Below are 14,976 nucleotides of genomic sequence, written 5' to 3' on the forward strand. Positions count from 1 at the left end.
CTACACACATAATTCCACTTTGTGAAAAAGTCATGTACTTTTGAGAAAGAAAAAAAGTACAAAGTTTATTCCAAAACACGAAAAAATGTAACCATACTTAGAGGAATAAATGTTAAACTTCAAACCTGTTTGTCACAATGCTGTTACTGCCACTCTCCCAGTCAGCAGCAGGTGTGCTGCGCAGCAGCTTGATCTTGCTGGTGTCCAAAGGAACCAGCAGATAAACCATGAGGCTGGCATAGTGGATGGCCTGGCTGAAAACCGTGCTTTCTTCGTTCTTCACCAGCTCCTGTTGCCTTTCTTTGCTCAGGCTGGGCCACAAGCGGAGCTGTTCGGCTGCCAGGTCCATGGCGGTCTGCTCCTCGCCCGTGCTGGCTGCAGGCGCGTGGCCCTCATCCTGCAGAGGCCACAGCAGACACAGCAATGTATTCTATTTATGTCACTATGCATTTTAGAACTGAACTTTGACCTGATCAACAAAACTTATTTCTCTTTATTATAGCAGTTAAAATGACTTGTCAACTTATTTACTTGAACATGAATTTAGATGAAGGCAACATATTTTACATCTCAACATCTCACTTAACCTATGTTAGTGTTTTACCATGATCCTGAGGGAGGCTCCACCTGTTTCCTCCGGAGTGTTAAGATAAAGAGCTCTGATCTGGCTCTGGACTTCACTATAGAAGGTACATTCCCAGAACTGCTGGTTGGTCCAGACAGGATGGTCCTGTATGCAGGTGTAGGCAAACTGGTTCACTCCAGCAGCCAGTCTCTGGACAGACAGAAGAAAACAATGCTAGATAAATCAAATCACTCCCCCTGACTCTTCCTATTCAATGATCACATAACTGGTGTCTAAGAATTATGTCATTTTTCCACTAAAATGTTTGGAAAATGATGTGAAGAAGAGATGACATGAGCCTATTAGATAAAAAGGGGGGAAAAAAACTTGGAAAAAAAAAGACTGCAAACAATTCAAAGCAGATGTTTGATTGCAATGCATGAAATTGCAAAGAACTATTTTTCAAACCTAATTTTAAAATAAATTCCATGTTTTTTATTCCAACAATACATTTTAAATTATGCATTTTCTTTCAGTGCTGTTTTTCCAAACACATAACTTTGTCACCCTTGGTTTGCGCTAACGAGTGCTGCATCGCCAAAATAAGCCACAGAGCAACAGTTCATGGTGGAACATGGCAGGGGGCGTTCCACTGTGTGATAGAAAACATCGCCACGGCAATTCCCTCCCTGTGGCTGCTCCAAGGGGGAGCAGGTTGATCCCTCATTCCACAGATGATTTAAGGGGTTTCCATGAGATGGGTTTTCCAGAATGACGACAATCAATAAAAGAAGGCAATTGTGAAGTCTAAAGAGAAATCAATCAATCTCTATCAGGCATTACATTTAAAACATTGGGGGGGTTGTTTTTCTTTAGTGTGGTCTGCGGAGTAAATCAGCTGTTGTTGGCAGAAACGGCCACTAAAAAGAGCGTAAAAAGCTCGGCTAAATTCATCAGTGGAAGCAAATGTGTGTTACTACTAATGCTGAGGGGAAAACGCCGCACCGAACATTATACTGCCTCGACAGAAGCGCAGTGTGCGATGAAATAATCGGCTTCAAAACCAAACTTATACCAAGTGTCCATCTTCCTGCCGAGCCTTGAGCCACATGTGAGACTCAAACTTGTTATTAGATTAGCTTCTGATTTCTGTCCTCTGGGTCTGACACAATGCAGTGGTTTCTATTATCACACTTCAAAGTTTTCCTGTGAAGGATGAGGGCTGTGTGTGTGTGTCTGTGTGTGGGTGTATGTGTGTGGGTGTGTGTGCGTGGTGGAGGGCTAACTGAAATTACAACAGACGGAACCAAAACAGCTCGACTCTCACTGTAATGGCCAAACGCCAGCAGAGAGGGGAGCTTGGAGTGAATGCCCACACAGTAGCAGTAAGGTCTCTGTGTCTTCTGGGTTCTGCTCCAAAATCGTAGGTGTTGATATCTTAACTTAGATTCTTTGTGCTTCAGATGCAATTTCTTAACTGCATTTTTACTAGAGTTAATCGGAACTATACTGAGTAGCACATGCAAATAAACTTCCACTAGATCATTTTCTGCTGTTAGACAAAAACGGGTTTAACTGAAGAAAACTACTAAAATATTGAGAGAGAGAAAAACAGACTGAAAAGTAATAAAAGTATTTACTTATGTTGTTACCTAATATGTTTTACTGAAAAAAAAGGGGTTGCTTTTTGGAAAAACATGACATACCATTTTTTATGTGTTTTAAAGGTGTTAAAGGACAGAGCCAACAGCATCCTGCTGGGAAATAACAGAGGAAACTGCTGGACATTACCTAACACAAAAATAAGGTCATTTTGAGGTATGAGCAGGAAGTGGGATGATTCTTCTATCCCGGAAATGACTGCATGATTTATGCTGATCGAAAATCAAACAGTAGACATTGTAGTTATCCAAAACGTGAATTCCTGAAAGACGGGGAGATTTTTCTAAGCAGCTTTTTAAAAGGCTAACCTCCTTGGTACCTTCTCCAAGTTTAACAAATCGTGAAAAACAAAAATGGTAAACACATTTTTAAAAGATGATTTTAAACAACAAAAACACTACAAAAATGCATCTGACTTAAATTCTGCATTTCTTAAAAACAGTTTGGCTAGCCTAGCAAGACTGTTGTGAAAAGAAAAAAAAACATGAATAATAATGGGGAAAAAGGAGGAAAACAAAGACTGACTGAGTAGCAACATTTCTCTTTCTTCCCATCAAGCATTCACTTCCCATTAGACTCTCTTGATACAAATGTACTCCTTATGGAGTTATAATAAAAAGATAAAACAAAGGGATCAAAACCTTTTTTGTGTGAAAGTAAAAAAGCACAGTCCCCCCTGTGCTTTACATTTCTCAACTGATTTGAAGTTAAAAAAAAAGTTTGGTGGACGTTTAGAACAACAAGCCTGCAGGAATAAATGTATCAACTGTCTGACTCTAAACTCTTGAGTTATAAACTGACCTCTTTTCCCCTGTGCAGCAAATCATTAGCCCACATTAAAATGACATGAACGGCTGCAGTGCCTTTAGAAAGACAGACGATCGGTTTCCCTATGCTGTCATGCTGTTTTATGTGAGCATTAACAAATGTGAGAAATCGTCAAAACGTAAAAACAAGAGGTAAATCACTGTGGCTAAAAATACTCTAAAGACAGATGATGCTAGTTAGATGCAACAGAAATGAAGAAACTGAGAAAACCATCAATATATAGGGACGTATATAAGAAGAGGAAACACAGCTTTCCAGATCCTCTCGTACTTTTTTTGTTAGATTAGCCTGTTAAGTTTCCTGCAGCAGATGTTATGTGCACGTGTGTGTAGGGGGTAAGAGCATGCCGATTGTTAATGCTCTCTATATTGAGCCGGCCAGTACTTTACTGATACGTTTGGGTCAATGTGACCGGGGTCATTTGCTCCTAATATGATAATACGCAAAAGCTTGTAAAGACATCCACAATGCAGATGTGTAAGGAAGAGGACAGGGAATTAGAGAAGAAAGGAAAGGGAGGAGGAAAGAAAAGTAGGCAACGAAGAGGAAGGAGGGAGTTTATGACTACTGAACCCATCTGGCTTTGTGACCAACAAAAAGCAGGAATGCAAGGTTGAAGAAGAAAGGGCAAAAAACAAGTGGAAAAATACCAAGGGGAGACAGATAGGAGAAATGCTGCATATGGGTCAGAGGAATGAGGCTATCAGGGTTTGAGATCTTGTTTTGAAGACTTGGGACCGATTAAGAGGTTTGCTGCAGAATTGTTCTAAAATTTGACTGCTTGAATAGAAACAATGGATGAAGACTCTTGTATCTGCATCATCGCTAGCCTTTAGACAGCAGAATTATTTACACTTCTTGGAAAAATTGAGAGCGTTATTGAAATGTTGATACCAAAACAATCATTATTTCTGGGCAAGTCCTTGATTCAAAAGCATGTCCAACCTGCAAACAATCCATCTCCTTCTCCTCACTTCTGCAACCTTACAAGCGTCAATGTGTTTTGAGGGGGGAAACTATTTGAATGCTTAAACCATGAAAAGCCTTCAGTCAGACATTGCATTTGGAGTTTTCATTCCGTAGAACAAACTGTGAAGAACATGTTGAAAGAGGAACTAGTAAACAAACCCATCAAGGCATCTTTCTACCGTAACTGTGCAAAATCTGCAAGCGACAGAAATGCTTTGAAAAAAGATGAAAGTTGGATGAAAAGCGAGATATTTCTGAAATAAAGAAAAGGTCAGAGCCTACGTCAGTAAATCTTATGAGGAGAACATGCGGGAGAGCATTTGACACACTTGAGCTTCATTAAACACACAATGGTGGAAGCTTGTTGTAGCAGCGCTGATAACATTGTTTCTTTGTATTTATTGACACCACTTTCATTTCTGTTCAAATATTAACGTGAGCAAAGAACACAAAGAGACCAGATTGAAATAGTCTGAGGGAATTAAAAAAAAGACTTTTGTGGTACCTATAGATTCTAAATGTGACATTCTAGCCTTTTAACAGACGGTTTATATTTTATTTTATGTCGTCCCCCCTCATAATCATCATTAGAAGCAAAAAGAATATAACTTGCATAACTAAAGTTTAATATAAAGCCAACACTGAACTTGTTTAGGAACTCTTCCACAGAGCTGTGCAATCCTCAGCCTGACATTACCGTAACTCTGGTGACACATTCAAATTGTGAGAAGTGACATCATGTGGAACTTTAAAGGGCAAAAAACCCCCACAGATTCAAAGTCAAAAAAGCCAGTTTATGACTTGATAAACCGATCACTCAGTAGATAATGACTGCCAGAGGAGCTGGCAGTCTGGACAAAACTTTAAATGTTAACATTTGACAAAGGCCCACTGTACAAAAGGTGTGTGGGGTTTAGATAAACTGTATCCAGGTCACCTGACAGACAGTAGGCGAGCCGGATTAACATCATATTTTGCAACTCCTCCCTAAAGTACTGTTCTCTTTGTATAAGCAGAATTTGCAGGCTTCGCAATGCAGGCACCTTGCATAACTTCTAGTTTTATATTATTTTAATGAAACATTTATTTTATAATTTTCTTAAGTGTAAAATATGGGTATTGACAAATAATGCATTTCCTGTTTCCAAAGACAGTTAAATTCTAACTAAGAAATAATTTTTGAAATTTTTTTACATGGCTATAACTTTGGCTGTTTTAGTAAACATGGAGAGATTTTGCAAAAATAAAATACATGTCTTCTTACAAGTGAATTATGAACAACTATGGGAGTAAATAATTTCAGTTTCAAGCTTTTGAAGTGATTTCCTCTTCAAAGCTCCACCATCAGTTTTTGCTCGATCACATTTGATAAACACAGCACATTTATACTGAAGCTCGAAGAGACTCATTGCTGTTTGCACTTTACTTTTCACCATTTTTGGTCAAGTATTGTAACTTTGTATCTGCATTTTCAATCATCTGAGAAAAACTCTCTAAATATATTATATTTTATAACTATAGTGCCATACAAAATGTCATTTTAGTCGTCTAAATGAAATTGGTGGGATTACAGGTGTGGTGTGCAGTAACTGGGACTGATGCTGATAATTGCTTTGTAAGTTCACCAACACTGAGCAGAAACTCAGAATAATGGGATGGAAAAATTACAGCGCATTATTTGTCCCATCATTTAATCAGCTGGTGCTAATGTGAACTAGAGGAATCATGTGGGAGAAGACAGTGAGTCAGCTCTCACGGCACCTGGTCTCCAGTAAAAGGACATCGTGAACCGTTGTGTCTGTCGCCATGGCAACAAGCAAGCTGAGAGGATGGAGCAGAAGCGAATGCTGCAGCTGCCGTCTGATGATATGATCAGCAAGCCAAATATTGCAGCCTGTTCTTCACACTTAATTGTGGGGGCTTGCATATGATGCACTAAGTATGAACATGTCTCAGGTTCAGCAAAGGTCAAAGGTTAAACCAAGGTGACAATCCTCCGGCTACAACAGAGCAGCCTGATCTTAACAAGAGGACTGACAGATGAGATATCTGAGAAGGACAGAGATCTGACAATCACGTCACGCATAATTGAATATTTTTAAAGGGACATGGAAAACAGGATAATATCTGTTTATGTTTGTGAAAAGTTCTCCACTTTATGTAAAGATGAAATGGTTTTTGCTTACTGAAAAATATAAAGATAATCACTGATTTCAGTGCATTTTCTTACCCTGAAAAAGGCTGTGGACAGAGGCAGCAGTGCAGCAGCTATGGTGTACTCCTCTGAGCCGGAGCAGTCCTGTGGGTGAAACAACAGGAGAGAAATGAATGGCGCTGGTTGGTTCAGAGGAACCAAAGTAGACGCACAACATTTATAGCTGCTGAAAACACTGGAACTACACATCGTATGGCTTTGAAGAACTTAGTAGAGAACCATTTCAATGAAAAAAAACAAAAAAATAAATAAAAAACCCTGAATGGATATTAAATTGTTGGATAAAATATGCCTTTCAGTCAGTAAACCTTTGTTAATAATCAACGCAGAGATCAGACTTGGACAGAGCTCAGGAGGTAAGAAGAATCTATCTTCAAGAAAAAAGTGTTATATAAAGTCTGGCCGACGCTATAAAAAAGGCTTGCCAAATCCACTCTGGTCTACTTTATTATTCAGACAGATGCTTTCAATAACCTTATATAATTCTCATTGACACAATTGTCTTCAATTTTCAAAACATGTCTAAACAACATGCATGCCTTGCGACTTTCACTCAACCAATGACAGGATGTTGTATAAAATACAGTTGTGGCCTTAAAATGTTGTAGGCGTTGAGCAGCCACTTGCATTTGGACAGAAAACCAATTGAAAATGTGCCACTCTTGGCATTCACATACCAACACAACTTCACATTGGTGTTTTGGAGTGACTGGTGGATGAAGATGGTGGAAGATGGAGGTTTAGGAGCCCAAATCTGACTTTCAAAAATAGACATGAGATTTCTACTCACAGCATTTTAGTGATTATGTCTGGTAAACTGTGCTTTAATTTTATTAATTTCTTTTTTCCTGAACTCTTCATAACCCCCCAAAACGACCGCTACCACAAAAAAATTGGATTAACAAACAATTTTTAAGCTTTGTTCTTCATCAATTGCTTGAAAATGCAAAAAAAAAAAAAAAAAAAAGGGAGAGTGACTCTCTCATAAACTGTTCTTGCAGTTTTAATATGCAACAAAGAGACAGGCGGAGGGACGCAGCATTTTCGATAGTGCTCTGCGAGGGGGGCCTCCGTTACAACCATTCCACAAAAAGAATGCAGAGGAGGGAAAATGCAAAACACATGAAAGCCTGGCCCCCCATAGATTAAAAGACATAGCTTGTTTTATTTTTCGTGTTCTAGCCCCCCCCCCCCTGTTTTTTTTCTTTTGCAGTTATTTGGGTTTCAGTTAAATGTTCCAGCGTTCCTGGAACCACACCAAAGCTTTGTTTATCAGCATCCCTGGCAAGCTGCAGGTCAAAGCAGTTCATGGGCTGCAATTAAGCAGAACAACAAGTGGATATGAACGGACAGAAAGGCATCACTTTTGAGCTAACTAGCATCATTCTGGAGGAAGGAAAGAAGGCGGAGGAAACGGGGAGTCAGCCGTTGTGCACAGACGACGGCGGGACTTGAATCTTCTTCTGCTTGTCATACTTCTTAAAAAGTGACATAATCAGTCACTCTTATCACGCAAAATCCTTCACTGTAATCACCCCAGGAGTTATCAGAGAGACTGTCAACTGAAAAGCTTTGAAGGTCAACAATCAAAGCAAACAAGATAGCAGTAAAACCTATGACGAGACTGAACTGAATGAAAGTGAAAGCAAAAACAAAAGAAAGCAGTAATTAGTACTTAAGCGCTTAACTGATGCATATAGTGAGATTATGCAGCAACTCCTCCTGGATAACAGGAGTAAGGTACGTTGGGGTGGGGTGGGGGTGAGGACACCCCATTTGTTAGCCTCCCTGCAGTCTTCATTTCCTTCTATTATTTACTGCATACCTTCACTTTTTCTGCATTCCAGAAGCTGCTGGAGATGAAACGGCGAGGATGACTAACGCAGCCACTCTGTTTCAGACACGTATACAGTGGCGGGTGGAAGAAAAAAAAAAAAGGAAGCAAAAGAAACTTCCTTTGTGACCAGAAGTTTGTATTTTCCAAGAAAGCTGTAAAGTGACATAAATGTCTTGCTTTTATGAGAATTTAATGGCTAAAGGCAAAAAGAAAATCCTTTCCTTTTAACCTTTTACACTTTAAATCATTGATGGGAATAACATCACATTGTTGCCTTGGGTGTTTCTTAGATGGGCAACAACAGATACTCAACTGTTGAAGCATCAAATTTGATTAATACTAAGATTTATGTAATAAACCCAGAAATCCTGGAAAAGCAGTTGTTTGAGCATGGGAACTACATCAAGTGAAGATTCTCTGTTACAAGGTTGCGTAAGTTGCCGCATGAAGGCCAAAGAGGTGGACAGAGGCTATGTTTTTGGAGCTAAACCCAAATTTATGTTCCATTTAATTTAAAAAAATGTCATATAAATATTAAAAATAACATTTTGAAGTGATTTAAACCAGAAAACTGAGTAAAAACTATGCAGTTTCAGGAAAGACTTCAGAGGTTTGCAGCTCTTAAAGGACTAAATTCTCTTGACCTTTTTTGTGTGGTTTAACATTCTCGGATTCACATGAGATGCTTCAGCTGCAAATTCTAAGCTGTTTTATTCATTCGCACCTCTGCTCGTAACCCCCATCCAAAGTTGAGGTTTGATTGTGTTTTTGAGCAACATCTTGAGCCCCTCAGCTGAAGGAGAATGGAACACAGAGGACTCATAACCCTATCAAGGCAGGAAATGGTTGAGATGCCAGGACACATCCACAGCAGGGATCATTCCCCCACATGGCTTGCACAATGTTTGCGCCGTAAAGATGGAGCATTGACCGTCCTGTACACGCATGCAGAAAAAATGAAGGAGCAATTAGCCCCTATGCTTTAATAAGCCTCATTACTGTGCACTACTCATGCAGAGAAACCGAACAAAAAAAAAAAAAAACACAGAGAAAAACAGATGTTTACAAAAGAAAGATTAGTCAACCAGCTCCTTATGAATAAACAGTTGTGTGGATGGCAACATCCTCAGAAAAAATAGACAACTTGATTCTAATGTCCTAACACTTAACCTGCTGTTCATTGTGAGTATGCAGATTTGTTATGGCTGTGCAAACATTTCAAAGACAAACACAGAGCGGATCCCAACAAGACGAATGATAAATTATGTCACCGACCGACCTTTCAATAATGATGTCACTGCGAATCGATTTGTCACATCAACACATGTGGCGTAAATTACAGCGAGAGCAGATGCTTTCATTACACAAAGATCAAGCAGCATTTCTTACAGTAAAGGTCACTTTGACCCCATTAAACCCCAAATATTTCTTTTACAGATCATCCGCGACTAATGCCCTGCCAATGAGCTGCGAGCGATAAATGAATGTCGGGAAAATGTTTGGAATTTAAACAAAGTCAGTTGGAGGGAATATACAAAAATCAACAAAATGCACACAGAAGCATTCTTCTCCAAGAGGCTGAGATAAGCCTTACGCCATAATGTGGAAAAACCAAAAAAAGATGGAAATCCCAGCTTTTAATACTCAAGTTACTTGAGTGGTACTTTGTTGTACTTGACTCAAGTCCTTGATTAAAAAACAAGGACATTTTCATAATGTATGAAATAAATCTATTTATTTTGAAGCATTATAGTGCCCATGGTGGACAGACTTTGTGTTGTAAAAATGTGTTTAAGCTATTTTTCCCTAAAGGTCAAAGAGTTGTCACTCCTCATGATTTTTTGAACATGTTTTTAGTTTTTTATTTAAAAAAGCTTCATTATTATATATAGCAAATGTTTCCAAATGTAATAAAATACATAAAATCGCTTTTAAACTAAAAAATAAAATGTTCTTTTTTTATGTTAAAGCAATGGTGGCATATTTGAATCCAGCATGAAACATGAGATTTAAGAGATATGCAGGGTGTTTAAAAAAAAATTAACCTCTATCATTACGTGCAATCTGTTAAGGTAAAGTAATAAAAAAAAAAACTTGTTGATGTTGAGGAAAATTCTTGTGACTTGGCTACGTTTTACTTCCTGTCCTACAACTGTTGCCACGACTGTAGGATGGACAAGATGAATCCAATAGAAGACCTCCCTGGTGCATTTACCAGAAAGCTTAATGTGATTCATAGAGTTGATTGCTGCTTAAATTGTTGAAGGTCATTGATAGGAAAAGTGCAATATAAATAAAGTTTGATTTTATTTGATTGAGGGGGCCATTTTTAACTTTTGGGGATTTTACGGTGATTTTAATAGCATATCCATCACATCAGCTGTGAACCCAAGAATGTACATTTACAACAAATACAATTTTCATTTGTGATAACATTAGCCTGTGGCCGTATTGTGGCATGCTGTGCATTACACAATTTCAACCGAGTAAGGGAAAACATTACAAGACTTATGAGGACATAAGGTTTAATGATGCCATTAATAGTAAATCCAAAGGTCCACATCACTCCACGGGTGAGGAGACAAGATTACCTGCTTGGGGAACATTCACATACATTCCCACTATTATTCAGTAGATCAGCTAAAACCTCCAGACAGCTTGGATGCTGAGCTGTCAAAGCAAAATGCAGAAAACCCCCTGAAACAAACTTAAACATTAAATTCAGTTATTCGTTTTTCCTGTTCTTTATGTGTTTGCATTGATTGTTAAAAAATCTCCATATTTTTTTTTCCTGCCCAAACAGAAAAAAAAGTTTTGCTATTTGATGTTAAGAACTAAAAGAACAATTTGATCAAAACGGTGAATGGCCATGGCAATGCCTGAAGGACACATATGCTGAGGAAATGGTCACAGTTTTTGTCCTGTTGTGAATAAACAACGACAAAGCACAGAAAACATAACTGTAAAACCTCTAAATGCATAGAAACACAATACTTTATTGTGTACCCACATATAATTGGGACCCAAATGACGCATTAAAGGCCTTAAAAATCTCTGGTCCAGAAAACTACAAAAATGTCCTGAGTTTCCATTTATTTTATGGGGGAAACAAAGCATGACTGGAACTTAAATGTAAAAGCGATACTCTGTGAGGACGGCTTAAAATGGTCCAAATGCCTGGAATAAGATGATTCAGGGTTGTAAACTATAAAAAACCACCAATAAACAACAGATAGCTTTGTGTGAGCAGCGCTCTTTTGTCTTTTTATAAGCAACGCAGAAACCTTAGAAACGGACTTAGGCTAGCAGCTAAAGCATGGCGACACCAAGAAACCCACAATTGGAAAATACAGAAGTGAGAGGACTATTTTAAAGCATGCTGTCAGAGTGTTCTAAACAAAGACAATGAGGATGACAAACTATATACAATACACACTCACTTATTTATCTTGACGTGGTTTTAGTCGCTCTTTTAGTATATTCGCTTTAGGAAAGAGTCCCTATGATCTTGACAGGAAGAGGTAAAGTTAGTATTGATTTGCACCTGTGGCAAGCCTCAGATATGCAATTCTGTACAGGAACTGTTTTATTAGAAGTAATTGGTCATTTGAAAAGAAAAAAAAAAAAGATAGTTGAAACCTTAGACTGAGAAAGACTAAACAGGCCACAGGGGCGTTGCTGCAGTCGCCAAGGTTTACCCTGAAAGGGCAATAAATCAGCAGGGTCATCAGTGGTGGGGCATACCCCAAAATAAGAGAAAAACTATTGGTTTACGTTAAATATGACCATTTGAAAACTTCACTTATTGCTTTTTTTTGAAAGATTTTTGATTAGAAGTGGAAAACTGCACGATGTCTTAAGGCAGGGGTGTCCAATTCCAGGCCTCAAGGGCCGGTGTCCTACCGGTATATGTTTTCCAATCAACCTGCCGTTTAAGCTCCTAATTGGCTAAACACACCTGATCCAGGTAATCAACAGCAGATGATGGAGGGCTTCTGGAAAACCAGCAGGTTGCCGGCCCTTGAGGCCTGGATTTGGACACCCCTGTCTTAAGGTCATACGTAATTTGTGAAGGTGGAACATAACTTTCACAATGTGAAGCCATTTTTTTCTTGGGTAAGCAGGTTTTGTGCCTATCTTACTTTAAAACTCCTTTTAATTTCCCACTTCTCCTGACTATCAAAGGATCAGGTTTGTCCTTCTCCACGGTTATAACATCTGTACTTATTGCACCGTTAGGAACTTAATTGCAGAACTGGACACTCCCATAAATTCTGTTTATGATCTTTAACCTCATGCTCAATTGACTAGCTCATTAAACTTGCCTCTTTAAGTTTATTAAACAATTTTAGTGCACGGTCAATAACTTACAGGGAAAAAGCAAGGGTAGTTACATTTTAATAAGTAAAAAAAAAAAACAGAAATCCTCATGTCTGCACATTTAGACACATTTCTGATCAGTTTCCATAAGAAGTGTCCACAGCATTGAGAATAGTCATTTGCTCCTTTATTCGATTTCCTACCTGCAATGCACAGTTCATCATGCGAATGATGTAGTCAAACTGCTGGTGGTCCAGTATGGCGCGGTTCTGCTGAACGTGAAGACTCAGCTCCTCTGTGAGACACTGGCAGGCTGCTTTACCTTTCAGTGCACGTAGTGCAGCAGGCAACGTCTGCAGACATATGGTTAACAAAGATGGTTTAAAAATAAATAAATAAAAAGGTTAACCTGGACATAAAGTAAAAGACTCACTAAGAAAGTGTGCAATTTGTAAAATATGCAGCATTAAAAGAATTGACATTATATGGGTTCGAAGGATTCCTGCCATGCCTACTTCCATTATTTACAGAACTGCAGGATTACAGGACAGTTATATGAAGCTGGGGGAAAGAGAGGGAAAACGCTTTGTTCAATGTAAATGTTTGTGACAGAACAACAAGCATTCCTTTGGGAAGTCTGGCTTAAAAACAATGATGTGATTCTTAAACTATTCTAATACAGTGGTGCAGAGATGCATCAGGTTAATAAATGACCTTAATGATTGAGTAAAAGACAGTGTTCATCACCTTTTCGGTCTCCAGGGTCTTGTTATCAAAGATAAAGGAAATGCAGTTCCTCACCACCTCTAGCCTTCGGGCGCTGTTAAACACAGAGCCACTCTTACCCATAATGGACACTAGAACAAAGTAGTGAATGTCGATTAAAATCCCATCAGTCAGAACAACATACTGCACAAACAGGAAGGATTTGAACGGAAACAGAGCAGTAAATGCTGACATTGTTTCACATGCAGGACATTTATTAGTTTAAAGTAGGTCATACCAACAGCGGGTCCGGCAGGTACGACACATTTCTTCTCAGTTCGGGTGCAGGGAGGCGTGCCGCTGAGTTTGGCTATGCCCTCCAGCAGCATACTCTCCACCTTCTCCTCATCCAGCAGGGGAAAAGGTACCTGGTGGACACGCAGGTGGGATCCTTCAGACGGCCAAGGCACTTTCTGGAATGCCATGTGGGGGTTTGGGTTCTCCTACCGCCAACACACCAGAAGAGATTTATGAATGGAATACACTTCTGCAATAGAGCATGCTAAATTGAGGACACATGTCCCGGGCCACGCAAAACTAACAAATATGTGAAAACAAAGTAGGTGCTTGCATGAAGCCTTACATTTTTGTACATCTGCTCAGAGAGCTCCCTGATGTGCTTCTGCAGCTTGGCAGGATTGACTTCTTCTTCCTTAAAGCTGTTGAAGTCTAAGGCCACCAGCTACAAAGTCAAGATTTTAAACAAAAGGCATGTTTGATTTATTATTTGCACTTTTTTTTTAGATTTACACATTTTTTAAGAACACCACGACATGTTTCTTCTGATTTCTTTGCCAGGATGTCACACGTACAGATATTAAAGTGCTGCAGGACTTTGAAACTGCCACACACATCGAAATCAGTTGCATCTTTTTCTTTAAGGGGTTTGGATTTTTTTGGGAGGAGATTTTCAAGAACTGACAGCAAAGTTTGAAAAGTCCTCTATAACTGTTCATTTCAGTGTAGACTTTACATGGATCAAGTCATTTTGAGAGAACATTTGACTAAATCTGGACAGACTTTTGCATCTTGTTATAAAATACTATCGAGGTCTCTCTTAACCCAGAACATGCATTTCTACACATCAAAGACAGCTTTTTGTGACTTACTAAATAGTAAAATATAATTTTCTCATCTACATTAAACCCAAAGGTAAAAAAAGAAGGATTACACTACCCCATCAAACAGATCACAGGCTCTGTATGGTGGACCTCTCTCTGAGACGAAGCCAGCGAAGGCCATGCCATCCAAAACCTTGGTCAGGAAATCATTTTCGATGAGGCCACGCTGACCCAAGAAGGCAGTCTGGAAAATGTCATAATTATAGCAGTTAGATGGCTTCATATAGAGTTACTGAAGACTAAAATCCAGGGCAATAATCACAGCAACCTATATAATGACAAATTAAAAGATGAAGGAAAACACAAAGATTCCCCTGTAAATAGAAAAAAAACCTGGAGCTATAAATAACAGAATGTAAATAAATTCAATTTACTTGCTAATTATTTTTGCTTGTGGGTGGAATAGATTAAACACATTTCACTCAAAAGTTTCCTTCTCGGTGATTCCAGACAAATAAACAACGTTTTTGTTTCTAATATGATCCATGTGGGGTAACTTTGAGGGGAATGTGCTGATGGGTTACCACGGAGACGTCAGGAACAAACAGAAACCACTGAACAAAAACAAAAAAAGAAAAAGGAAAAAAGCCTAACAAGTTTCACATGGCACAATGCCGGCCTTTGCCCAAGGTTAGGAGGTCTTCATGTGAAACTTGCATAAACAAAAGAGCAGCATCAACAAAGAGTCGCAAAA

At 38.9% G+C, this 14,976-nt stretch overlaps 1 protein-coding gene across 8 annotated transcripts in view; it reads right to left on the reverse strand.

Annotated features, from left to right (window-relative positions):
- Positions 1–14,976, reverse strand: part of sbf2 (SET binding factor 2) — an 89,066-nt gene that overhangs the window by 23,648 nt on the left and 50,442 nt on the right. For all 8 annotated transcript variants that reach the window (XM_023953463.2, XM_023953462.2, XM_023953460.2 and 5 more), the window contains exons 12-19: positions 14,338–14,466; positions 13,745–13,843; positions 13,400–13,604; positions 13,144–13,253; positions 12,600–12,749; positions 6,255–6,323; positions 605–775; positions 126–397 (exon numbers count right to left, since the gene is read on the reverse strand). In XM_023953463.2, coding sequence (XP_023809231.1) covers positions 126–397; positions 605–775; positions 6,255–6,323; positions 12,600–12,749; positions 13,144–13,253; positions 13,400–13,604; positions 13,745–13,843; positions 14,338–14,466 — 1,205 coding nt within the window. The remainder of the gene's footprint in view (positions 1–125; positions 398–604; positions 776–6,254; positions 6,324–12,599; positions 12,750–13,143; positions 13,254–13,399; positions 13,605–13,744; positions 13,844–14,337; positions 14,467–14,976) is intronic.

This window comes from Oryzias latipes, chromosome 3, assembly GCF_053564925.1.
Source record: "Oryzias latipes strain Hd-rR chromosome 3, Olatipes_Hd-rR_3.1".
In the NCBI taxonomy this organism is placed as follows: Eukaryota; Metazoa; Chordata; class Actinopteri; order Beloniformes; family Adrianichthyidae; genus Oryzias; species Oryzias latipes.